We start from the raw sequence: 27,328 nt of genomic DNA on the forward strand, positions 1-27,328 counted from the left end.
ATTCTTATACCTTTGATTTTAGTATCTTATGTAATGAGTTAAATGTTTTGATCAGCTGTTACTGTTTGTAGTTTTTGTTACTCCAACTTCCTCTCCCTCTGTAGAGCTCCCCTGGTTTATCCCTGAGTCTGATGGGGAGGAATCTTCCTCAGAGTGAGACCTCTGTCAGTGCAGCAGCTCTGAGAGGAGGCGGGGCCTGACGCCGGTCTGACGCGGCCCCGGCTCTCCGCTCCACGGGGACGCGCCCGCGCTCCTCACGCACTCACCGCCGCGCGGCCAGGCCACCGGCCAGCCTCTCAGCCTCTCCTCCCCTCGCTGCTTCTCCTTCTCCTCTGTTCGGGCCCGGTTCTCCTTGACTCGTCCCCCTCCCGGTCGGACCGGGCCGGACCCGCTGACGGATCACCGCCTTCCAGCCGCTCTGTCCCGGGACGCGCCGCTTCTTGCCGCCCTGGCCGCCCCGGCTGCCTGGCTCCAGGTCCGGGCCTAAACTCTCCCCCAGCCCGGCCCTCCGGCTTCCGGTCCTCTGACGGCCTCCAGAACCGGGCAGTGACGTCACCCGGGAAAAGTCGGCCCGGATCCTCCGTTAGATCCGGTCGGAATAAAGTTTTACTCTGAGTCGGACCCCGCTGACCCGCCTGGCTGTCCCGGTACCGACAGGCCCGAACCCAACCGGAACCAGAACCAGGATTGTTTACTTTGCTGCTGGAGGACATCATGTGGACCGACTGAACCGAACCGACACCGCGGGTTTCCTCCGGTACAGGTGAGCCATCGGTCCGGGTCCAGTCGAACCGGAACCAGCTCAGAATAATAAAACCTTCTGGATCAATAAGGAGATTAAGAAAAATCAGAGATCAATAATCTGTTCCTGTAAAACATCTCAGAATGAAACTCCAGTTATTATTGGTTATTGATTAGACAGAAATCAACATTTTATTAATTTATCATCAATTAAAATTTGATGTCAGGCAGAGAGAGGACTGGACCGGAACCGGTTCTGATCCAGTCAGTCAGAATCAAGTTTCCAAACTTTATTAACATTTTAGATCATATTTAAAACAGCTGATTGATGTGATGACGACATCAATCACTGTTATCAGGATATTGATGAGATGCTGCCTGATCCTTCACTTCTTAAATAAAGAAAAACAAGTTGAATAAAATATTGAAGATATTGATCAGCTTTATCAGCTCAGTGATGAAAACGTTGGTTTGTTTCTTCAAAGCAGGATGGATGAATCTGCTGAGGACTGCAGGTCAGCTGCCTGAAAGAGGCTGAAACTGTTAGGAAAAATGTCCACTTTAGTTGTTAAAATCATAATAATCAATCAGATCCAATGATCAAGTATTAATATCTAATCATTGATATGTTTTTATGCTGCAGCACAAAAATTTGTATTTTTTGTTTTTAGTTATTTGATCATTTTAGACGCTTCATTTAAAAACTTTAGTGTAAATAATGTGAGAAAGTAACATTTTTGTATTTAATCCAGTTTATCCAGCGATCAGAACCTGATCAGGTTGATCAGAACCTGATCAGAACCCACAGCGCTGACCCAGTTCCTGATCTGACATCTTGAAAAATAACTGGATAATAATCTGTGATAAACTCAGAGCTCCAGCAGCTGGAATGTTAATAAAACAGTGCTGCGCTGTGATGTCATCGGTGATGTCATCGTCCTGCAGATTAATTCACTTCACATCCAGTCTGCAGATTTCTCTTCAGGTGAAGTTTTCCAGTGTGAACTCTGCAGTCGGCTGCTTCCACTTAGCAATAATGAGCTTCCTGATCCATCTGCTGCTTCCCGCCTCATTCCTGAGGTTCTATGAGCTTTACTGAGATTTACTGAGGTTTACTGAGGTTCTATGAGGTTCTATGAGGTTTGCTGAGGTTCTATGAAATTCTATGAGGTTTGCTGAGGTTGTCTGTGTTCCTCCACCTCCTGCTGCAGAACCAGGTCAATCAGGAAACCTTTCTCTGTTCCATCATCATGAGAAAGAACTCAGAATGTGAGAACTGCCCAGTGGTTTCTGCCCCAACCTGCTTTCTGCCCCGCTCTCCTTTCTACCCCGCCCTGCTTTAGCCCCACTGGGACGTTTCCACACCTGCAGGATCAGGTGGAGTCACTGTGGCAACTGCACCTGGATCACTCTGGGTCAGAGCAGAAACAACAGGTTTAATTCTGATTCCTGGTCCGGTTCTGGTTCTGGTTCTGGTCCGATCACAGCCGGTTTCGCCTGCTGGTCACCTGAGCAGCAGGTGACACTCCGAGTCCCTCCAGGTCCGGACCGGGACTCTGAGACTCGGAGCGTCCCTAAAGTTAGCCGGCAGTTCCCAGCTGGCATCTCAGCTGTGTGTGTGTGTGTGTGTGTGTGTGTGTGTGTGTGTGTGTGTGTGTGTGTGTGTGTGTGTGTGTGTGTGTGTGTGTGTGTGTGTGTGTGTGTGTGTGTGTGTGTATTTATAGCTGCATGTTGTTTGGATTCTGCTCCAGTGTTATCAGCCAACAGCTCAATACCTCTGACCAGACCTGACTGGGAGGGAGGACCTGCAGGAACTGGGAACCAGTCAGAACTGGTGACCAATACTGTAACTGGGAACCAGTCAGAGGTGAAACCAGTCGGAGGTGAAACCAGTGGGTGAACTGGTCTCAGAGGACAGCAGGCCGCTGTGGTTATTTCCTGATGTTTATTAGTGAAAGTTTCACGTTTTCTCCTGGAATCTGCTGCAGTTTGTATGCCAGGCCACCAGACGGCGCTGTTATTGTAGCATGGTGTGGAAACATGCAGTTTTGAGCCTTAGCTTGCAGCTGATTTATTGATCAGCAACCGCTGACCAAAGTTCTCCACTAGCAGATGGATATTCCACGTCAGACGTGATAAACCAAACTGGCTGAGCAGCTCATGTCGTTGTCCGCCATGTTTTTACTTTTGTTTGCCAAGTGAAGAATAAATCCTGGAGGAAGAGCTTCACACTGTGATGAGGGATGTTCCCACAACAGTTCCCTGACATGGTGTCAAAATGGCCCACTGGAGGCGTGTAGCGTCTGGATAGCTACAGGTTAGCGTTCAGTCTCCATTAGCGGGAAAAGGTTTGTTCTGTCAGGGAACATCAGGGAACATCAGGGAACATCAGCTTATTTCAGACCTGCTGACGTTCCTCCAGCCAGAGATTCACCAATCAGATTTCATCCCAGATTTAAGCGTCTGATTCCAGACAAACAGATTCGCTGAAACGTTTTTTCTGATTTATTGAATGTGACTTTAAACAAAACATTGTTTTATTTTTATGACTTTTTGAGTTTGTTGTTTTCTTATTTGTGCTCTCAGATTTGCTTTTCAGTGAAAGTCTGTAGATTTTGTGGTTGTGGACAAATGGAGAAATAATCTATTTTCGTACCACAAAATCCTTCAGAGGGCCACAAATGGGCCCCGAGCCGCACTTTGGACATCGCTGACCTGGAGCTTTAGCTTAGCGCTGGACTTCAGCTTCATTAGAACATCAAGCAGAGGCTTGTCCAGCCTTCCTGTTCTCTACTGGAACGTCCTGCTCTCTCTTGCCCTCCTGCAGCCTCAATGAACAGGTGCTGCTTGAAACCAGTTTGTTGAAACCAGTTTGTTGAAACCAGTTTCAGTTTGATTGCCTTCGCTGCTAAACGTCCAGACGTTCTCTGGGATCGTCAACAAATTAGCTGAACATCCGACCTCCTGCTGAACTTAATGCTGCTGTTTCCTACTGCACACGAAGGCAACACGGTGTCCCGTAAACAGAGACACGGAGCTCGGACTGGGACTAGTGGACTGGGACTGGGTAGCGACATGCAGCAGCAGTCTGGGCGTTGCAGCGCGACGTCTATCTTTAGCAGAGTGTGTGTGTGTGTGTGTGTGTGTGTGTGTGTGTGTGTGTGTGTGTGTGTGTGTGTGTGTGTGTGTGTGTGTGTGTGTGTGTGTCAGAGCCATGAAGACCGTTCATTATCACATTCCTGCAGAAGCCTGAGCATGAGAACTGCTGGCCGGTTCTGTTAGAACCGAGCCGAGACCAGAACCGGTTTATATGTCAGATTAATGAACATAAATCTGATCTGATTATAATTTAATCCAGCTGTTCATCATCACCTCAAAACCTTGTTTTGGTTCTGATCCAGTTTGGACCAGCTACCAGAAATGTTACTAATTAAGACGTCAAATAACTTTCTATTTGAATTGATTGATTTTAATTTTAGTTCATTCACTAATCAAAGTATAGAACAAAAATGAGAAAATAACACAATTAAATAACAGAACTAATAATGAAATAAATATAAAACATCATTAACTTATTTATGATAAAGACTAAAAGGTGTCAATAAAATAAAACTGGATTAGGATTATTCCCTGATTTGCTTTATTATATTCCTTGTTTTGATTAACACAGTTACTTTGAGTAATCATGAAATAACAGGATAAATATTCCTATATTCTCTGAGTTTACATGAATCTGTTTTTACAGTAAAGTCAGAATTATTGGCTTTATAATAAATAATGTCGGCTCTCCAGGCGTCTCAGTTGATGCAGAATGAAATGATCCGTTTGGTTCCAGAAAATCAAACAACCAAAACAAACAAAAACGATGATTCAGCAAAACGACAAACAAAAACATTTGACTTTTGTATAAGATTAAGAAGATTAAGAATCAGCTGGACTGACGCTAAAGAGGAACAAACGTTTAGTTTCCTGTAGCCTGGCGCTGGTTCTGCTCACCCCAGACCGGGTCTCTGGGTTCTGGTCCAAACTAGTTCCTCTTTGGTCCTGATCTGCAACTGGGTCAGAATCCAGACGGACCGGATCCCAGAACTTTTCCTCTGGCTGTTTTCACCAAGTCTGAGCAGAGAGACGATGACCTCACTGCAGACGACCCCAGATCCACCTGTGGTATAGCCTTTAGCATTAGCTTCCACTGAATATCATGATGGTATAGCCTTAGCATTAGCTTCCACTAAACACCATGGTAGTATAGCCTTTAGCATTAGCTTCCACTAAATACCATGATGGTATAGCCTTAGCATTAGCTTCCACTAAATACCATGGTGGTATAGCCTTAGCATTAGCTTCCACTAAATACCATGGTGGTATAGCCTTTAGCATTAGCTTCCACTAAATACCATGATGGTATAGCCTTAGCATTAGCTTCCACTAAATACCATGGTGGTATAGCCTTTAGCATTAGCTTCCACTGAATATCATGATGGTATAGCCTTAGCATTAGCTTCCACTAAATACCATGGTGGTGTAGCCTTTAGCATTAGCTTCCACTAAATACCATGGTGGTGTAGCCTTTAGCATTAGCTTCCAGTAAACCCCTGGTTGCTGCAGATGGGTGTTTCCCAGCCCTCGTCCTCCAGGCTCTCTGCCCTGCAGGCTCCAGGTGTTTCCTGCTCCAGGTGTTTTCTGCTTCAGATGATGTCAGTTGACTAGTGGTTAGTGAACTGCAATCCGCTGAGTCGGGCGTATTAAAGCAGGAAACACCTGAAACGGGCAGCGCAGTGAGTCTGGAGGACCAGGATTAGAAACACTGAAACATCTGAACCTTGAGGAGCTGCTGGTTCTTCACCTGGATCCACCCAGACAGAGGATGAGTTGGACTCTAATCAGCTCATCGTGGAGCCATAAACCTTCATATCAGCTGCAGATCATGTGGTGGCAGCATAAAGCAGAGCGCCGGCCAATCAAAGCAGCTCTGATGTCTGATCTGCTGCTCAGGTGGATTCAGACCAGATAAAGTAACTTTATAGAGGAGAAAACCGATTTCCTCAGGGAAACAAGACGTCTCAACGGTTTCTACTGCTGCTCAGAGAAAACCTGCAGCTCTTCTTTAGTTACAGTAAAAACTGCTGAGACGGCAGGAAAAAGCAGCACATATAGAGCAGATCATTTAGCTCAGACACTGAGGAAAGAAACACCAGGCTGCAGTTCAGCTGATGGGTTCAGGTTGGAGAAACTGCCTGGTAATTCCTGATGTCATTGGGTCTGGTGTAACTCCTGGTGTGTTTGGGTTCGGTGTAATTCCCGGTGTGTTTGGGTCTGGTGTAATTCCTGGTGTGTTTGGGTGTGGTGTAACTCCCAGTGTGTTTGGGTTCGGTGTAATTCCCGGTGTGTTTGGGTGTGGTGTAATTGGTGTGCCAGCATGCAGGAATGTGATTGGCTCGTTGGTTGCATCTGTCTTGAATGTCTGAGCCACCACAACAACGAGGAGAACGACTGGAACGTTTCCCTAGAAGCTGCTGTCTCCAGTCTGAACAGCTGATGATTGCAGTGGTTGAACTGGGCAGACCAGTTCAGCTGCTGGGAGCTGCAGCGGTGTGTGTGTATGTGTGTGTGTGTGTGTGTGTGTCTCTGTGTCTGTGTGTGTGTGTGTGTGTGTGTGTGTGTGTGTGTGTGTGTGTGTGTGTGTGTGTGTGTGTGTGTGTGTGTGTGTGTTGGCCTGGGGGATGAAGTCAGCTGGGTCTGCTCTCACCTAAACACAATGAGGCCGGTATCTGCGTCCACCATCTTGTCTGTGTTCCTGCTGTTGCTGTGTTGACAGAACAAACTCAGAGCTGCTCACGGTCAGCAGAAACGTCTCCAGGAGGGAATTCTGCTCCAGGAATCTGATCCCAGATCCGCTCTCTGCTCCGGTTTCAGCGCTAACGTCGGTGCAACAGAGATAAATGTCCTCCAGACTTCTGCTGTTTCAGATCAAACTGATTTCAGCTCAGAGTGAAGATAAAACACAGCAGATATTCCAGGCATTAACTAACCAACCTGACGCTGTGCGTTTGATTATTGATAATGACTCTTAACTGTGGAGGATTATTGATCTGACAGCTTATCCACATGATTTAATCATTAATCAGAGATCGTCTGACTGGACCCGACTGTTTAAGGGAAGCTTCATCTGGAGTAACAAAAAATATTCAACCAACAGCAAACGTTGCTTTTATTGGTGTGTTTTATGACGTCCACTTCATATAGAATAAATATGAAGCAAAGTGCTTTAATCACTCTGCTGATAAAAAATTACAGTTTTATAAACTAATACCAAAAACTCTCAAACTCTTAATAAATCATTTAAATGTGAATAAAAGTATTAGAGTAAGTAATCAGGAACAAAAAGACAATAAATAAATCAAATCATAAAATGCTAATCATTTTAAAATGTCTGCAGAATTTTTTTAATTTTAAAAACATTATTATTGTTGTTATTGTGGACAGATACACCAGAACCAGAACCGACGTGGAGCGGATCCTCCTGTGTGTGTCGCGCTGTAATGTTTCCCCTGACCTGTGTGTGTCACGCTGTAATGTTTCCCCTGACCTGTGTGTGTCGCGCTGTAATGTTTCCCCTGACCTGTGTGTGTCGCGCTGTAATGAGTCCCCTGACCTGTGTGTGTCACGCTGTAATGAGTCCCCTGACCTGTGTGTGTCACGCTGTAATGTTTCCCCTGACCTGTGTGTGTCGCGCTGTAATGAGTCCCCTGACCTGTGTGTGTCGCGCTGTAATGTTTCCCCTGACCTGTGTGTGTCACGCTGTAATGTTTCCCCTGACCTGTGTGTGTCGCGCTGTAATGAGTCCCCTGACCTGTGTGTGTCGCGCTGTAATGAGTCCCCTGACCTGTGTGTGTCACGCTGTAATGAGTCCCCTGACCTGTGTGTGTCGCGCTGTAATGTTTCCCCTGACCTGTGTGTGTCGCGCTGTAATGAGTCCCCTGACCTGTGTGTGTCACGCTGTAATGAGTCCCTGACCTGTGTGTGTCGCGCTGTAATGTTTCCTGACCTGTGTGTGTCGCGCTGTAATGAGTCCCCTGACCTGTGTGTCGCGCTGTAATGTTTCCCCTGACCTGTGTGTGTCACGCTGTAATGTTTCCCCTGACCTGTGTGTGTCGCGCTGTAATGAGTCCCCTGACCTGTGTGTGTCACGCTGTAATGAGTCCTACCTGGTTGACATTAACTCTGTTCTCCAGGCTGGATCTCATGTTTGGATCAGTTCAGTGTTTCCTGACGGATCAAACTTCCAGCTGCTTTCAGGTCGTAATAATAATTGTTACTGGACGATAAATCGGTCCAGAAGTTATTATGATAATCAATAATATTGTTGTTTTGAAACCATTCTTATGTAATATAATAACAATGCCATAATAATACAATAACACATCATCAATCGTCAATAACCTTTAAATTCTAAACAACAAATAAAATGAATCATAAAGTTATAAAAAATGGCTGGTTGAGACCAAAACACCAAACTGAAACATTTTTGGTGGAAAGAGAAAAATGAATAAATTATGCAAATGGGAATTATTGAGCTAGTTTTAATTTATTGTTTAATTTATTATTTATTGTGACAGGCCTGGTGCCGATTGAAACATCCGTGTGTGTGTGTGTGTGTGTGTGTGTGTGTGTGTGTGTGTGTGTGTGTGTGTGTGTGTGTGTCTTCCAGAGAAACCCGCTCCCTGTACAAACTGACTGTTACTATAGCAGCACATCTGTTTTCAGTGGAAATGAAATCAAAAGCAGAAGAAATTAAATTTGCCCCAAGAATGTAGATCTTCCAGATTAGAGAGATGCAGCAACCAGCAACTATCAGCAGCATCTCTGCTTCTGCTCAGCATCAGACAGCTGAAGTCTGATGGTGAGCAGAGAAACTCATGATTAGAGACGACCGACCTGTTGCTGCTGGTTGCTGCTGGTTGCTGCTAGTTGCTGGTTGCTGCTAGTTGCTGCTAGTTGCTGGTTGCTGCTAGTTGCTGCTGGTTGCTGCTGGTGGCTGCTGGTTGCTGCTAGTTGCTGGTTGCTGCTGGTTGCTGCTAGTTGCTGGTTGCTGCTAGTTGCTGCTAGTTGCTGGTTGCTGCTAGTTGCTGCTGGTTGCTGCTGGTGGCTGCTGGTTGCTGCTAGTTGCTGGTTGCTGCTGGTTGCTGCTAGTTGCTGCTGGTTGCTGCTGGTTGCTGCTAGTTGCTGCTGGTTGCTGCTGGTTGCTCCATCTGGGCCAACCAGCTGCTTCATTTGGATGTGTTTGCATGCTGGGTGTGTTGCTCTCCTCTTTCACTGCAGCTGTAATCAGAGACAATCACTTTATATGACCCTTTGTTACCATGGTGATGAACTCAGACACACTGCCTGCTCCGCTCCGTGTTTTCTGCTCCGCTCCGTGTTTTCTCTCCGCTCCGTGTTTTCTGCTCCGCTCCGTGTTTTCTGCTCCGCTCCGTGTTTTCTGCTCCGCTCCGTGTTTTCTGGTACGACTCACTTTGTTTCTGCTGAATAAGCAATGTTTTGTTTGATTGAATAATTATTAGTAATTATCAATATTTACTTGTTTTTAACATTTTTAGATCAGAATTGTTGTCTGAGTGTCAAAGTGAAACCAACAGATTTACTTTCATAAGTGAAGCGTTACAGCTTCAGCATGAGGCTCCACTTGATCAACATAGAAAACTTTAATAGAAAAGCTTTCAGAGGTAATGGAGACGGATATAGAGAGAAAAGTGGGAACAGAAGCTAACGCCTTTAATCTTTAGCAATTAGCATGGCTAGCATCTCTAAAGCAACAATCCATGAATGATTCCTGTAACTCAGATTTTCTAAAAGGTGTAAACATTTCTGAATCTTGAGTTTTCCATGACTGACAAGCTGAACGCTCAGACAATGACTTCCTGTTATCAGCTCAAATGTTTGCTCTCTCTCATAGCCTGAATGAACAGCTAGAAAACTATCAGGGAGTTTCCAGGTCAGAGGTCATCAGGAACACAGAACTGATTGAAACAGGAGATATTTAATAACGAAGATCAAACCAAAATCAAAAAGCTAGTTCACCTTCTGAAAACATCCAACATCTGTAAAAGACGACAATTTAAAGGGACAGGACTCCATTTATTTTTCTTAAATTCTTAAATTTTCTTTTCTTTAACATGTTCAAACTATTGCAAAACAAAAACAATAATCCTTAAGTTCAAAGAGGAGCGAAGGAGTGACACGTCTTCTGTTTAGAGGATCTCGGCACAGATCAATGCAACGCTCAGATTTATCAACATCAGATCAATCAAAAGCAGTTCAAAGGTCAGAGGTCAGATGTTCCTCCAGAGCCGATCAATATTATCAGCTGAGAATCAACATCCCGATGTGGACACAGAAAACCAAGAGCAGGCGGTTTCCACGTGACGTAACAGAGAGCAGGAATGTAAAGAAAGAAAAATGGAAACATGGAGGAGAGAGAGAGATAGAGAGAGAGGAAGAGAGAGAGGAAAAGAGAGAGAGAAAAAGAGGGGACCTGACAGGAAAAGAGAAGAACAGTACAGAGGAAAGGAAATAATAAACTGAGTAAAATAAGGAACGCAGATGAAAGAATCAAAGTCTGAACAGAAAAGACAGATGGAAAAATAGCAGCTTAGTTTAGAAAGAAGGAAAACGAGACGAGGGAGGAGAGAATGAATGAAAGAGGTAAAAAAAGAGAAAATGGAAAGGAAAGAATGTGGGAGGAGGAAAAGCTGAGCCTGGAAAAATAGGAGGAGAGAAGAAGGAAAGGAAGAGGCTGGAAACAGCAGGGATTACAGAGGAGAGAGGAAGGCAGCAGGTCAAAGGTCAGAACAAGCTGCTGACTCTCATTGGCTGTCTGCAGGAGGAGTGGGCGGAGCTAAACCATGGCGGGCGCTTCGGTGAAGGTGGCGGTGCGAGTCCGACCGTTCAACTCCAGAGAGCTGGGACGCAACGCCAAGAGTGTGATCCAGATGCAGGGCAACAGCACCTGTAACACACACACTGTAACACACACTGTAACACACACACACACACTGTAACACACACTGTAACACACACACACACTGTAACACACACACACTGTAACACACACTGTAACACACACACTGTAACACACACACTGTAACACACCACACACTGTAACACACACTGTAACACACACACACTGTAACACACACACACTGTAACACACACTGTAACACACACTGTAACACACACTGTAACACACACACTGTAACACACACACACACTGTAACACACACTGTAACACACACACACACTGTAACACACACACACACTGTAACACACACTGTAACACACACTGTAACACACACACTGTAACACACACACTGTAACACACACACACACACTGTAACACACACTGTAACACACACACACACTGTAACACACACACACACTGTAACACACACACTGTAACACACACACACTGTAACACACACTGTAACACACACACACACTGTAACACACACACACACTGTAACACACACTGTAAACACACACACACTGTAACACACACTGTAACACACACACTGTAACACACACACTGTAACACACACACACACACTGTAACACACACTGTAACACACACACACACACTGTAACACACACACACACTGTAACACACACTAACACACACACACACTGTAACACACACACAGACTGTAACACACACTGTAACACACACACACTGTAACACACACACACACTGTAACACACACACTGTAACACACACTAACACACACACACTGTAACACACACACAGACTGTAACACACACTGTAACACACACACACTGTAACACACACACACACTGTAACACACACACACTGTAACACACACACAGACTGTAACACACACTGTAACACACACACACACACTGTAACACACACACACACTGTAACACACACACAGACTGTAACACACACTGTAACACACACACACTGTAACACACACACACACACACTGTAACACACACACACACTGTAACACACACACAGACTGTAACACACACTGTAACACACACACACTGTAAACACACACACACACACTGTAACACACACACACTGTAACACACACACACACTGTAACACACACTGTAACACACACACACACTGTAACACACACACACACACTGTAACACACACTGTAACACACACACACTGTAACACACACACACTGTACACACACTGTAACACACACACACACACACTGTAACACACACTGTAACACACACACACACTGTAACACACACACACTGTAACACACACTGTAACACACACACACACACTGTAACACACACACACTGTAACACACACTGTAACACACACACACACAGAGAACTGCTCATCTGTTCTGGGAATGCTGGGGCTGGTCACTGCGCGCTCCACCTGCAGGTCAGCAGCTGTAGGATGTGACGCTATGGCTAACCCTGGCTAACTCTAGCTAACCCTGGCTAACTCTAGCTAACTCTTGCTAGCCATGGCTAACTCTGGCTAACTCTAGCTAAACATGGCTAACTCTGGATAGCTCTGGCTAACTCTAGCTAACTCTTGCTAGCCATGGCTAACTCTGGCTAACTCTAGCTAAACATGGCTAACTCTGGATAGCTCTGGCTAAGCCTGGCTAACTCTAGCTAACCCTGGCTAACTCTAGCTAACTCTTGCTAGCCATGGCTAACTCTGGCTAACTCTAGCTAAACATGGCTAACTCTGGATAGCTATGGCTAACTCTAGCTAACTGTTACTGTGTGTCAGACCAGATGCATGACCTCATCCTGAAACACCAGGGAAAATCTCTGACTGTGTTTTCATGTGTTTTCTGCTTCCAGGCATCTCTAACCCAAACAGCCCAAAGATGGAGCCAAGACCTTCACATTCGATTACTCCTACTGGTCACACACCACGGTAACAGCACACACACACACACACACACACACACACCACACACACACACACCACACACACACACACACACACACACACACCACACACACACACACACACACACACACACACACACTGACCCTGGCGGCGCAGCAGCAACAGCAGGTTGTTTGTGTTTCTGCAGCCTGAAGATGAGAACTTTGCGTCTCAGAAGCAGGTTTACAAGGACATCGGGGAGGAGATGCTGCTGCACGCCTTCGAAGGTGAGAGCTGATGCTCCTCCAGCGGGTTCTGTCGGGTCGAGCGGTTCTGATCCGGTGTGGTTGGTGTCTTCCAGGATACAATGTGTGCATATTTGCTTACGGTCAGACCGGAGCAGGAAAAAGCTACACCATGATGGGAAGGCAGGAGCCGGGCCAGGAGGGGATCATCCCCCAGGTTGGTGTCGCCTTCATGTGTCTAGAACCCGGGTCCAGAACCCAGGTCCACTCTGTCTGAGCCCGGATGTGTCTCTGTCCTCAGCTGTGCGAGGACCTGTTCCAGCGGACGGGTCAGAACACGGACCCGGACCTGACCTACTCAGCGGAGGTAAGCGGCGTCTCGTCCCCTTCCCTCTCAGTCTGGACGGACTCTGACTGGTCCCACGCCTCGCTCCGCCTGCAGGTGTCCTACATGGAGATCTACTGCGAGCGGGTCCGGGATCTGCTCAACCCGACCTCACAGGGATCCTTCGAGTGCGGGAGCATCCCATCCTGGGCCCGTACGTGGAGGACCTGTCCAAACTGGCCGTGACCGGATTCACCGACATCCGGGAGCTGATGGACGAAGGCAACAAAGCCCGGTGAGTCAGAGCGGGACCTTCTGCATCCAGGACCTTCTGAACCCGGCTGGAACAGGGCCGGAGTTCAGTCAGACCCGTCCGGCTGTGGGACGCCCAACAGGACGATGGAGAACCAAATGACAACCAGTGGGAGCTAACTGAAGCATTAGCTGCCCTGAACGTAGACATTAGCTATGCTAATGCTTTGCTACACCAACATGCTATTAGCAGAAGCTAGTTATGAAGCCCTATAACAGCATGGTGTTTAATGAATGCTATCGCTAATGCTAATACAGCCTGGACTTTGACTGGACCATTGATGCACCTGGACTTTGCTCCTTCCAGTCCTTGTGTGCAGAGAAGAAGGACGGAGTCGGTGTGTTTGGATCACATCGACTCTGAGCCTCAGTGTTGCTGCTGCTGTGCTGCAGCAACACTGAGGGTCGGGGTAATCTGAGCGATTCTGACCTCAGGGTAACCATGATAAACATGATAACCATGATAACCATGATAAGCATGTTCATCATGTTTATCATGTTTATGTTTTTCTGTGTTCTCATAGTTTATTAATGGTAATGTTTCCATGTTGTCACAGAGTGCAGGTCCGGTCGATTCATGTCCAGTCCGTCAGGTTCTGTCCGGTCTGGTTGGTTCATGTCTGGTCCGGTCCTGTCTGGTCCGGTCCAGTCCAGTCCAGTCCAGTTCGGTCCGGTCCAGTCCAGTCCAGTTCGGTCCGGTCCAGTCCAGTTCGGTCCGGTCCGGTCCAGTTCGGTCCGGTCCAGTACCCGTGTTCTGCAGCAGCTCCTGCAGGCCCTGGAGAACAGCAGGTTCCTCAGCCGGTCCACTTCGGCCTTCAGCTCCCGGATCAGCTTGGCGTTTGGATCCTCGTTGATGATGGCGTTGCAGCATATTTGTACTCATTATAATGATCCTGCTCTGACCTTTGACCTGCTACCTAAAACCTGTAGAGTCTGTTTGGTTTCTGGTCATTTCTCTGAGCTTCAGGCTCTGATCTGGGATGTGATCTACTGGGAACAGTGGTGGAAACACTGGGAACACTGGGAACACTGGGAATACTGGGAACACTGGGAACAGTGGTCACCAGCTGGTATCTTTTTCACTGAACTTATCCTTTAAATCGAGTTTCTCCTTGACTCTCCGGAGCCTGAAATGCAGACACAGAAATCAGCAGATGCTGATTTTCCATTTCTGATCGGCTCTTAAACCGCCTGATTGATTATTAGTAATGTATTGATTACTGATTGCAGGACGGTTGCTGCCACCAACATGAACGAGACGTCGTCCAGGTCACACGCCGTCTTCACCATCGTCTTCACCCAGAAACGCAGAGACCAGATGACCAGCCTGGACACGGAGAAGGTGGGTCGGGTCGGGTCAGTCCGGTCCGGTCGTGTCGGGTCAGTCCAGTCGTGTCGGGTCAGTCCGGTCCGGTCCAGTTCGGTCCGGTCCAGTTTGATCCGGTCGGCCACAGCCTCCGTTTCACCGCCTTCTGTCTCCGCAGGTCAGCAAGATCAGCCTGGTGGACCTGGCTGGCAGCGAGCGCGCAGACTCCTCAGGGGCAAAGGGCACCCGGCTGAAGGTCAGAGGTCACACAGGGGTCACAGCCGGTCTGCTTTTATCCCAGTTGGCTCACATTTGCTGTGGTTTTCACACAGGAAGGAGCAAACATCAACAAGTCTCTGACCACGTTGGGCAAAGTGATCTCAGCTCTGGCAGAAATGGTAATTTAAAACATTTCCATAAATCAGTTTCACCTTTCAGTCCTGACTGTTTCCTGTTTGTCTGCAGCAAAGCAACAAGAAGAGGAAAAGTGACTTCATCCCCTACAGAGACTCTGTTCTCACCTGGCTGCTGAAGGAGAATCTGGGTGAGGGTCAAAGGTCATCATGATGACAACCCAATCGATCATTTATAGTCAAATAATTTGATTACATCAGAAACACATTCAGACAGAAGAGCTTCACCAGCACGTCCAGTTGATTAATCCTGTTTATATTCATGAAGCTAATGAATATTAATCATTTATAAACAGCAGTAAACTGGAGGCTTTTACTGTGAAACAGCTTTCTGATTTCCTCCAGAGTTCGGTCCAGTCGATCCGGTCTGTGTGACGGTTCTATGATTATTAAAGTTTCTCTGCGTTTCTCAGGAGGAAACTCCCGGACCGCCATGATCGCCGCTTTAAGTCCTGCTGACATCAACTACGAGGAAACACTGAGCACCCTGAGGTCAGAACCGCTCAGATTACCCCGACCCGGTCCGGTTCGCTCCGTCCCGCTCAGACCCGACCGTGTGCTTCCAGGTACGCCGACCGGGCCAAGCAGATCCGCTGCAACGCCATCATCAACGAGGATCCAAACGCCAAGCTGATCCGGGAGCTGAAGGCCGAAGTGGACCGGCTGAGGAACCTGCTGTTCTCCCAGGGCCTGCAGGAGCTGCTGCAGAACACCGGTACTGGACCGGACCGAACTGGACTGGACTGGACCGGACCGGACCGAACAGGACCGAACTGGACTGGACCGGACCAGACAGGACAGGACCGGACCGGACATGAACCAACCAGACCGGACATAACCTGACCGGACTGGACATGAATCGACCAGACCTGCACTATGTGACAACATGGAAACATTACCATTAATAAACTATGAGAACACAGAAAAACATAAACATGATAAAACATGATCAGCATGATAAACATGATAACCAAGATAAACATATTAACCAAGATAAACATGATAACCATGATAAATATGATAAACATGATAACCATGATAAACATGATAACCATGATAAACATGATAACCAAGATAAATATGATAACCATGATAAACATAACCATGATAAATATGATAAACATGATAACCATGATAAACATGATAACCATAATAAACATGATAAACATGATAACCAAGATAAACATGATAACCATGATAAATATGATAAACATGATAACCATAATAAACATGATAAACATGATAACCAAGATAAACATGATAACCAAGATAAATATGATAACCATGATAAACATGATAACCATGATAAATATGATAACCATGATAAACATGATAACCATAATAAACATGATAACCAAGATAAACATGATAAGCATGATAACCATGATAAACATGATAAGCATGATAAACATGATAACCATGATAAACATGATAAACATGATAACAATGATAAACATGATAAGCATGATAAATATGATAACCATGATAAACATGATAACCATGATAAATATGATAACCATGATAAACATGATAACCATAATAAACATGATAACCAAGATAAACATGATAACCAAGATAAACATGATAAGCATGATAAACATGATAAGCATGATAACCATGATAAACATGATAAGCATGATAAACATGATAACCATGATAAACATGATAAACATGATAACAATGATAAACATGATAAGCATGATAAACATGATAACCATGATAACCATGATAAGCATGATAAACATGATAAACATGAAACATGATAAGCATGATAAACATGATAAGCATGATAACCACATCACACTCAGCAACTCTATCAACAGACATTTTGTCAAATGCAACCGGGAAAGTTTCAGCCTTCATTTAAAGGAGCTCAGTGTTTCAGATGTTGCTCAGTTTTCTGGAAGTTTCTTCATCCATCCATCATGTTTTGATTAACCACTTGATTCCAAATTCAAACTTTTATATGAAAATAAAACCCAGGAATCACCTGCTGATCTGGAAGTTTGGGTTTTAAAGGTAACTGAGGATTTTACTAGGTGGGTGGGAGGAACCTGGTTTCTATGGTAACAGACAGGAAGTGACCCGGTGTGTCCCTCAGCTGTTGGTTGGTCTCATGTTTTCATCAGCGACTCTATGAACCAGTTTGATCTGGTAATTTAATGGCCATAACTGATCATCTCCAGTATCAATAACAAATCAATCAATAGGTTTCAGACGGACCTTTAAGTCCCGGTCAGTCAGTAACGTCTGGATCTGATGCACGGATTATGGGATATTCTAGATGTTGTGCAGCTGATTGTGTTTGTAAGTGAGAGCAGCAGCTATTTTCAGACAGCAGCTGTGTGTGTGTGTGTGTGTGTGTGTGTGTGTGTGTGTGTGTGTGTGTGTGTGTGTGTGTGTGTGTGTGTGTGTGTTGCTAGCTGACGTTCCCGCCTGTTAGCGGTGAAACCTGACTCCTGCTCTCTCCTACAGTCAACAACAACATCAGCCTGGCGGGAGCAGCAGGAGCAGCGGCAGCAGCAGGAGCAGCAGGAGCAGCGGCAGCAGCAGGTGCGGTCGCCGCCCCCCCGCCGCTGATCCCAACAGCCAATGGGATCGCAGCTGCAGCAGACTCCGCCCCCGCAGGTCCCTCCCCTCACTGGGTCATTTTTCTGCTAAACTTGCAGGAAGTTTGTGAATTAATCCTGAGTTCATGTTGGATCCAGATTTTCCTTCTGCTGAAGCCGAAGCTCCACCTGCAGGAGACTCACCTGCTGACCTCGCCCCCCCCACCCAGAACGGCCGGGACGCAGAGGAGGCCGTGGCTACGGAAACCATCAGCAAGGAGGAGGCGGCCGAGATGCTGATGGTGGGACGTACCCAGATTATTCAATCTGGAGGGATTAACGGATCGCTGACGGATTCTGGTTTCTGTTCAGGAAACGGAGAAAATCATCGCAGAGCTGAACGAGACGTGGGAGGAGAAGCTGAGGAAGACCGAGTCCATCCGGCTGGAGAGGTACCGCGCCCCGGTTCACCCTGTCACCACGGTTCACCCAGTCACCGCAGTTCACCCTGTCACCACGGTTCACCCAGTCACCACGGTTCACCCTGTCACCACGGTTCACCCAGTCACCATGTGTCACCACGGTTCACCCAGTCACCAAGGTTCACTCAGTCACCAGGGTTCACCCTGTCACCATGTGTCACCACGGTTCACCCTGTCACCACGGTTCACCCAGTCACCACGGTTCACCCTGTCACCACGTTTCACCCTGTCATTACCACGGTTCACCCAGTCACCACGGTTCACCCTGTCACCACGGTTCACCCTGTCATTACCACGGTTCACCCTGTCACCAAGGTTCACTCAGTCACCACGGTTCACCCTGTCACCACGGTTCACCCTGTCACCATGTGTCACCACGGTTCACCCAGTCACCACGGTTCACCCAGTCACCACGGTTCACCCTGTCATTACCACGGTTCACCCTGTCATTACCACGGTTCAGTCACCACGGTTCACCCTGTCATCGCTCTGTGTTTCTCCAGGGAGTCGCTGCTGGCAGAGATGGGCGTGTCCATAAAGGAGGATGGAGGAACTCTGGGAGTTTTCTCCCCGAAAGGAGTGAGTTCACCCTCTATAGTTCATTCATTCATAATTCATGCTGTTGTTCCAGGAGCTGTGCTGATTGTTGTATTGGGTGTTACTGGTAACATTCAGGTCATACTGGGATCCCTGTGGAATCACCAGTACCTCCAGTTTGGACCAGAACATCCTGGTCAGTGGCTGTGTTAGCTAAAGCGCTAACAGAGGAGCTAACTCTCCTTAGCGCCGAGCTAACTGTGGAAACCTTTAGCGCTCTTAGCTTAAATATGTTTTGTCCAGATTCTTTCATCTTTCATTTGATTGTTTCTGAAGTTTTACTTATTAAAACTTCTTCAAGCAGTTTGACGTTTATATTCAGGCTCTTATTTTGAAGTCTGTTCATGCAGCAGTTCCATTTCCTCTCCTGATGGTTTTTAAAGAATCCAGATTGGGCTCAAGGTTCTGGAAAACGGTTTCCTCAGAAACAGGAACGTGACAACATACTGGACCCAAGTTAAACCAGTTGACCGGACTGGAGAGCGGTTCTGTTTCGGTTCTGTTTCGGTTCTGTTTCGGTTCTGTTTCGGTTCTGTTTAGGTTCTGTTTCGGTTCTGTTTCGGTTCTGTTTAGGTTCTGTTTCGGTTCTGTTTCGGTTCTGTTTAGGTTCTGTTTCGGTTCTGTTTAGGTTCTGTTTAGGTTCTGTTTCGGTTCTGTTGTAACATGGAATCCTGCTCCATTGTGCATGAACGACCCAAACAGACGGGTTCTGTTGTATCTAAATGGACTCAGCTGAGTTTAGTTCCTGTCTGGGTCAAATTGGCCATGCGACGATAAAGATGGCCGCCAGGCTGACGGCAGGTCAGAGGTCACTGCTAACCGCTGAGTTGTTTGTGTTCCAGACGCCTCACCTGGTGAACCTGAACGAAGACCCGCTGATGTCCGAGTGTCTGCTCTACTACATCAAGGAGGGGTTCACCAGGTCAGACGGAGGTCAAGAGGTCAGGGCGTCTCAGAGGCCATCTTGGTTCTCACTGCTGTCTCTGTGTCTCAGGGTTGGACAGCAGGACGTGGACGTCAAGCTGTCTGGACAGTTTATTAAGGAGATTCACTGTGTGTTCGTCAGTGAGACCAACGAGCAGGGAGAAGGTCAGACACGTCTGTCCGTCTGTCTCTCTGTCTGTCTGTCCGTCCTGACCGTCTGTCTGTCTATCTGTCTCAGAGTCTTGCTGTCTGTCTGTCTGTCTGTCTCAGAGTCTTGCTGTCTGTCTGTCTGTCTGTCTGTCTCAGTGTCTTGCTGTCTGTCTCTGTGTGTGTCTCAAACCGGATCCTGATTGGCCGGTTCCCTGTCCAACAGCTCTTCCTGTGTCAGAGCGCCCTCTGCTGGTCAAACGTCCTCATGATGACCTCAGAGTTTCTGTCCCCTCCTGATGTTATTTTAGGTTCATAGTTGTTCTGGTTGGCAGCAGGTGATTCAGAGGACGGTGCAGCTGGGCCGCCATCATGGCCGCTAAGCTCCGCCTCCCAGTGATCAGCTGATTAAACTGGGTTTGGTTCTGTTGGGTCTGATTCACGCTGCCGGCTCTCTGTTCACTCACTCTCTCTTCTTCTCTCTCTGTAAAAGCTGCCAGGAAGTCTGTCAGGTATCGTCTCTTACAATCATGTGACCTCTGACCCTTCATCCCTCCCTCCTCTTCCTCCCTGCTGCTGCAGCTTCCAAACCGAGCGGAGAAACAGCAGATGAGGAGAAAATCAGAAAGTTTTCCTCGTCTGCTGTTTCAGTCCGACTCTCTGACTACTGTCTTAGATTATTATTATTATTATCATTATTATTATTATTATTATTATTATTATTATTATTATTATTATTATTATCATTATTATTATTATTATTATTATTATTATCATTATTATTGTTATTATTAGTAGTATTATCATTATTATTATATCATTGTTATTATAATGATATAATAATAATATATCATTGTTAACAATCATTGTTATTGGCTCAGAGTTTTACTGAAAGTTGCAGGTTGTGTGTTAGATTCCCTCGTTGCTCCTCGTTCAGCTCTGATGGGATGAAGCGTTCAGGAACGTTTTGCTCAGCAGATCTGAAGCGTCGTGATGAACACATGAACCAGCCGGATGTGAACGCTCTCCTTCTCCTCCTGTCTGCAGTGGTGGTCACTCTGGAGCCGCTAGTGGGAGCCGAGACGTACGTGAACGGGAAGCAGATCACCGAGGCCGTGGTCCTAAAACAAGGTCAGATAAAGACCATATCCATCCTGAATCCAGCCACTGATCTGATTATTGATCACTGATTATTGATTAATGAGATCAATAGGTCAGCAGCAGGAACTGACAGCAAAGCTACTGACTGCTGCTAGCTAGCAGCTAGCTTATCCTAATAATTTTATACTCCTTTATCAATCCAGAGGACCCCAAAACTGCTTCACTCTACAGTCATTCACCCGTTCACATGCCCCATTCACTCGCTCATCCAAGCTAACGCTAGGCTACCTTTAGCCTATCAGTGCTAATGGCAGCAGAGGAAGAAGGTGATCCAGGAACTGCCTGCTAAACTTAACACTGCATCATAAGCATCAGCATCAGTTTTATCAGACGGTCTCATGCTCCTCCTGCTTCTGCTCGCTTCCTGTGTGTCTGCATTGCTAGGTAACCGCATCGTGATGGGGAAGAACCACGTGTTCAGGTTCAACCACCCAGAGCAGGCGAGGCTGGAGAGGGAGCGCAGCGTCACGGCTGAGCAGCAGGGGGAGCCAGAGGACTGGAACTACGCTCAGAAGGAGCTGCTGGAGAAGCAGGGCATCGACATCAAGCTGGAGATGGAGAAGAGGTACGAGGAGAGGAGCGCCCGGTTGGAGGAGCGTTAGGGAACGTTAGGGAACGTTAGGGAACGTTAAGGAACGTTAGGGAACGTTAAGGAACGTTAGGGAACGTTAGGGAATGTTCAGGAACGTTAGGGAACGTTAGGGAACGTTAAGGAACGTTAAGGAACGTTCAGGAACGTTAGGGAACGTTAAGGAACGTTAGGGAACATTAGGGAACGTTAAGGAACGTTAGGGAACGTTAAGGAACGTTAGGAACGTTCAGGAACGTTAGGGAACGTTAAGGAACGTTAGGGAACGTTAGGGAACGTTAAGGAACGTTAGGGAACGTTAAGGAACGTTAAGGAACGTTAGGGAACGTTAAGGAACGTTCAGGAACGTTAGGGAACGTTAAGGAACGTTAAGGAACGTTAGGGAACGTTAGGGAACGTTAAGGAACGTTAGGGAACGTTCAGGAACGTTAGGAACGTTAGGGAACGTTAAGGAACGTTAGGGAACGTTAGGGAACGTTAAGGAACGTTAGGGAATGTTAAGGAACATTAAGGAACGTTAGGGAACGTTAGGGAACGTTAAGGAACGTTAAGGAACGTTCAGGAACGTTAGGGAACGTTCAGGAACGTTAGGGAACGTTAAGGAACGTTAGGGAACGTTAGGGAACGTTAGGGAACGTTAGGGAACGTTAAAAACGCAGGCGGCTGTAGAGCTCACTGTCTGTGTGCTGCAGGCTGCAGGACGTGGAGACCCAGTACCGCAAGGAAGGAGGAGGCCGACCTGCTGCTGGAGCAGCACAGACTGGTGGGTTCACGTCAGCTCACCTGCTGGCCAGCACCCGGCCCGGCCCGGTCCGGTCCAGAGGTTAACCCTGTGGTTCTGGTTCAGTACGCAGACAGCGACAGCGGAGACGACTCCGACAAACGGTCCTGTGAGGAGAGCTGGAGGCTGATTTCCTCCCTGAGGGAGAAACTTCCTGCTAACAAGGTGGGAGCAAACATCCGGGTTCTGCTGACCCAATCAGAACCACTGATTCAGAACCGCTGCTTCATTCAGAGCCAGGTTTGGGTCCAGGTCTGGGTCTAACCGCCGTCGCTGTGTCCAGGTGCAGAGCATCGTGAAGCGCTGCGGCCTGCCCAGCAGCGGGAAGCGGCGCGAGCCGCTCCGGGTCTACCAGATCCCCCAGAGGAGGCGGATCAGCAAAGACCCCAAGCGGGTCACCATGGAGGACCTGAGGATGCAGGCCGTCAAGGAGATCTGCTACGAGGTCAGCGACGCACCGCAGGCCTCCTCCTCTACTAACACGTTTCACTGCTTCACGCCTGTCTGCCTGTGGCGCCCCCTGCAGGTGGCTCTGGGAGACTTCCGCCACTCGCGGCAGGAGATCGAGGCGTGTCCATCGTCAAGATGAAGGAGCTCTGCCGCATGTACGCCAAGAAGGACTCCAACGAGAAGGAGAGCTGGAAGGCCGTGGCCCAGGACGTCTGCGACACGGTGGGCATCGGCGAGGAGCGCAGCCCCCCCGCCGAGGAGGGCGGCGGCGGAGAGACGGGCGAGGGAGGGCAGAAGGGAAAGGTGTACGACCTGAAGGCTCACATCGACAAGCTGACGGACATCCTGGAGGTACGTGTTCCCCGCCGCGTCCTCGGCCTCCTGCTGGGTGGGAGGAGCTGACGGAGGCGCGTCTGGGTCTCCTGCAGGAGGTGAAGCTGCAGAACAACATGAAGGACGAGGAGATCAAAGCCCTGAGAGACAGGATGATCAAGATGGAGAGCGTCATACCTGTCCAGGTAAGTTCAACACTGTAAGGTCCCAGACAGAGACCCTCCAGGACCACTGGTCCCTTCACCTGGGTCCTCCACTCTGGAGCTAACTGGCTAATGGCTAACTGGCTATCTAGCAAACCAGCTGATGGCTAACTAGCTAACTGGCTAACTAGCTAACTGGCTAACTAGTGGACTGGCTAACTAGCTAGCCACCCTAGCTGCAGCAGTGCAGCTCTACAGAGCAGAGCTACCATATCTATGCTAACAGGTGAAGCACAGAGACAGATCCAGGAAAACTCTGAGCCCTTGAGGATTGGAGTAGGAGACCCCTGATCTCTCTCACCGGTCCGACTCGTTTCCAGGACGACGACATGAACGGAGAAGGAGGCGATTCCACGCAGAGGGAGGCAGGAGGAGGAGGAGGCCCTGACCTGGACCCGAACGACCCGCCGGAGGTCAGAGTTCAACGCCTCATGGACGAGGACCCGGCGTTCAGGAGAGGGCGCCTCCGCTGGCTGAAGCAGGAACAGCAGCGCATCCAGAACCTACAGAAGCAGAACATCACCAAGAAACTGAGAGGACAGAACCAGAACCCAGGTTGGTGAGGGAGAAGGTTTGGATTGGATGGGCTAGCTAGCGTTAGCATTGTAAGCTAGTCACCACTGGACCGCCTTGTTCTTCTCCCAGCCGTTAGCGGAGATGAGCTAATGGGTGAGCTAGCTTGGATTTACTGCAGCCGAACTATTGACTGAAGACAAAAACCTTCATGTGTGAAACAGAAGAGCTGAGAGGAAGGAGAGCCATCAACATTTATACAAACCAACATCTGAAAGCAGCTGCAGTCAGAGCATGTAGAATGGCCTAGTCAAAGGCCAGACCTCAGTCTAGTTTAGAATCTTTAATAACAGCAGCTCTAGAGTGAATAGAAAGGTCATGCTGAGGTCACAGTGAGGTCACAGTGAGGTCATGCTGAGGTCACAGTGAGGTCACAGTGAGGTCACTGTGAGGTCACAGTGAGGTCATGCTGAGGTCACAGTGAGGTCACATTCTGTGTCTCCTGCAGGTCAGCTGCTCCCCACCGTCCCGGTCCATCTTCCCGGTACCGGCCGCTTCATCCCCCCCCAGGAGTGCAAACTGAAGTTCCCCTTTAAGAGCAACCCGGCCCACCGGTTGTCCTGGGGACCGGCCAGCGAGGCGCTGCAGGCTCTGGGTCTGGGCGTCGAGCAGGGCGGGGCGGCGGAGGAGGACGGAGCGGGGGGGGGCTCCCCCACGCCTCCCCCGCTGCTGCCCCTCCCCTTCCCCTCGGCCCCCCCTCGCATGCGCACACCCAGCCCTCACCACGCCTGGCAACAGCGTAACCAAGGCAACCAGCCCGGCAACAACCAGAACTACCAGCGGCGCCATCGCCGCGGCTCCCTGGACGGCGGCGAGCAGGGCGGGGGCGGTCACCAGGGGCGACCCCGGCAGCGCAGGGGCGGCGTCGCCCGGCGGGGAGCGGGGGGGCCGGCCGGGGGCCCGGGGCGGCAGCAGGGACAGAGACGGAGGCTTCTACTACACCCAGCGGCAGCACCATCAGTTCCACCCGCATCCCTACTACGACTCCCAGAATGCACCATTCCAGCCCAACTACCACAGCCTGCCGCGCTCCGGACCCCCGCCCCTCCCCGACATGCTGCTGGGGGCGGGGCCTCCGCCCGCCGCCTCATCCTGGGCCTTCGGCACGCCGCCCAGGATGAGGCGGCAGTTCAGCGCCCCCGACCTGAAGAACAAGGAGAACGTCATGTGACCCAACGCTGGCCTCTGATTGGCTGCAGATCCTCATGCTGTAGAGAGCAGACCGAGCGTGTGTGTGTGTGTGTGTATCTGTGTGTGTGTGTGTGTGTGTATCTGTGTGTGTGTGTGTGTATCTGTGTGTGTGTGTGTATCTGTGTGTGTGTGTGTGTATCTGTGTGTGTGTGTGTGTGTGTATCTGTGTGTGTGTGTGTATCTGTGTGTGTGTGTGTATCTGTGTGTGTGTGTGTATCTGTGTGTGTGTGTGTATCTGTGTGTGTGTGTGTGTGTGTGTGTGTGTGTGTGTGTGTGTGTGTGTGTGTGTGTGTGTGTGTATCTGTGTGTGTCTGTGTGTGTGTGTCTCTGTGTGTGTGTGTATCTGTGTGTGTGTGTGTGTGTGTATCTGTGTGTGTGTGTGTGTGTGTGTATCTGTGTGTGTGTGTGTGTGTGTGTATCTGTGTGTGTGTGTGTGTGTGTGTGTATCTGTGTGTGTCTGTGTGTGTGTGTGTCTCTGTGTGTGTGTGTGTCTCTGTGTGTGTGTGTGTGTGTGTGTGTGTGTGTGTGTGTGTGTGTGTGTGTGTGTGTGTGTGTGTGTGTGTGTGTGTGTGTGTTTCAGCACCTTTATGAAACAGTGTGAGGTCACGTCTGTCCTGCTGTTTGGGTTTTATCTTAACCTCAGCCGTTGTCTCACAGCCGCTGGTTTGGGCTGGTTAAGTTCTGGTTAAGTTCTGGTTAAGTTCTGGTTCTGGTCCAGTAGACGGTTCAGTTCACAGGCAGAAGAACTGAAACTGTTGGAGCTGAACGAACTGCAGCTTTTTCCCATCATGCAGTTCAAATGTTCAGTTCCTCCTGAATGTTTCTGCTCTGATGATGCTACATGATGAGCTAGCCTAGCGTCTCATCTGATTTTTCCCATTTCACCTGAACGCTGCATAGCCAACAGCTGCAAACCAAAGAAAGGCGCTCTGTGGCGACCCCTGCAGGTCCCCAGAGGCCGTGACGTGTGCAGGAAGTGTTTGTTTTAGGATCAGAGCAGGTTGTTACTGAGCTGTGTGTATATCTGAACTTTATCTTTGTGTTTTTATTTGTTTTTAATGGACATGAATTTTAAAAGGAAATGAAATGTGCTGACGGTGCGTTCAATGTCACAGGCAATCATGGGAAATAAGAGAATAAAGTCTCAGGACGGAGAACAGAGGAAGGACTGCAGGTCATTTAGGGCTAGCAGGAGGGATTCTGGGAGATGTAGTGAGATTCAGAAGGCATGGAGGTTTGATGAATGTGTGTCAAATATATGGAGGTTAAATCCACGCGCAGCAAAGCATTCTGGGAGAGGAGCGTCTCTGATTGGCTGTTTTATTTTGGGTAGTGATTTCCTTTTGTGCTGCATATTTTAGCCCCGCCACATCCTCGGCCATGGATGATGATGTCATCATCTGTCATGGTTGTTATGAAGTGTCATAATTAATGTTTGGTTGCTGCAGGAGCTCTGTGTGTGTGTGTGTGTGTGTGTGTGTGTGTGTGTGTGTGTGTGTGTGTGTGTGTGTGTGTGTGTGTGTGTGTGTGTGTGTGAGAGAGAGAGTTTCAGGATTAATTTAGGCTCATCTTTTTGTTTCATTTTTTTTTCCCTGGATTTGTTTGGGACCTGATTCCAGAACATTCGCTGTCGGCCCGCCCACCCGTACCTCTGCACCAATCGCAGCCTCTGACGCTGTGACATCACAGAGGGGTTGGAGACGTTCTATTGGCCCAGAGCTGCTCTGTGTTTCCTGTCTGTGGGGTTTTCAGTCTCAGGCTCGACCTGCAGACATGATGGCAATAAACTGTCAGGAATCAAAGCTGCTGCTGCGTCTTTCTTCCACTAAACTTTAGGAAATATTGAATGTATTTCAGACCATCACAAACCCATCAGTTACAGAAGTGCAATAGGACAGGCCACCTGAATAAAAGTTATTATTACTAATAATTATTATTTAGATGAAGGGTTTCTAGGAGCCGCTCTGATGCTCCACACCAACATGAGGAAAAAATGTTACTGCCATAATTTCTAACAGCCCTGCAGAACATGACATGAGATTCACTGAAGTAAAAAAGGTTCTGTAAATGATGAAACATTTATAGAACTGCTTTATGTTTCAAAAGG

The 27,328-nt window shown here is 48.1% G+C and overlaps 1 protein-coding gene across 1 annotated transcript; it reads left to right on the top strand.

The window, feature by feature from the left end:
- The first annotated feature begins 231 nt into the window (after window positions 1-231).
- On the top strand, window positions 232-25,314 carry LOC129376725 (kinesin-like protein KIF1C). Its single transcript, XM_055056306.1, is given in 33 exon segments — window positions 232-763; window positions 10,625-10,752; window positions 12,610-12,635; window positions 12,638-12,685; window positions 12,849-12,927; window positions 13,002-13,102; window positions 13,187-13,252; window positions 13,328-13,388; window positions 13,391-13,505; window positions 14,753-14,864; window positions 15,007-15,084; window positions 15,161-15,226; window positions 15,294-15,372; window positions 15,655-15,733; window positions 15,808-15,956; window positions 17,717-17,869; window positions 17,950-18,092; window positions 18,163-18,242; window positions 18,776-18,851; window positions 19,712-19,791; window positions 19,864-19,958; window positions 20,988-21,071; window positions 21,486-21,666; window positions 22,383-22,412; window positions 22,414-22,453; window positions 22,538-22,636; window positions 22,755-22,916; window positions 22,998-23,040; window positions 23,043-23,272; window positions 23,350-23,439; window positions 23,778-24,012; window positions 24,479-24,890; window positions 24,892-25,314. Coding segments are annotated over 32 exon segments (3,708 nt in total). The 5' UTR covers window positions 232-763; window positions 10,625-10,646; the 3' UTR covers window positions 25,202-25,314.
- Window positions 25,315-27,328: the final 2,014 nt, after the last annotated feature.

The sequence above is a fragment of the Poeciliopsis prolifica genome, unplaced genomic scaffold, assembly GCF_027474105.1.
Source record: "Poeciliopsis prolifica strain line A6 unplaced genomic scaffold, Auburn_PproV2 SCAFFOLD044, whole genome shotgun sequence".
NCBI classification, from domain to species: Eukaryota; Metazoa; Chordata; class Actinopteri; order Cyprinodontiformes; family Poeciliidae; genus Poeciliopsis; species Poeciliopsis prolifica.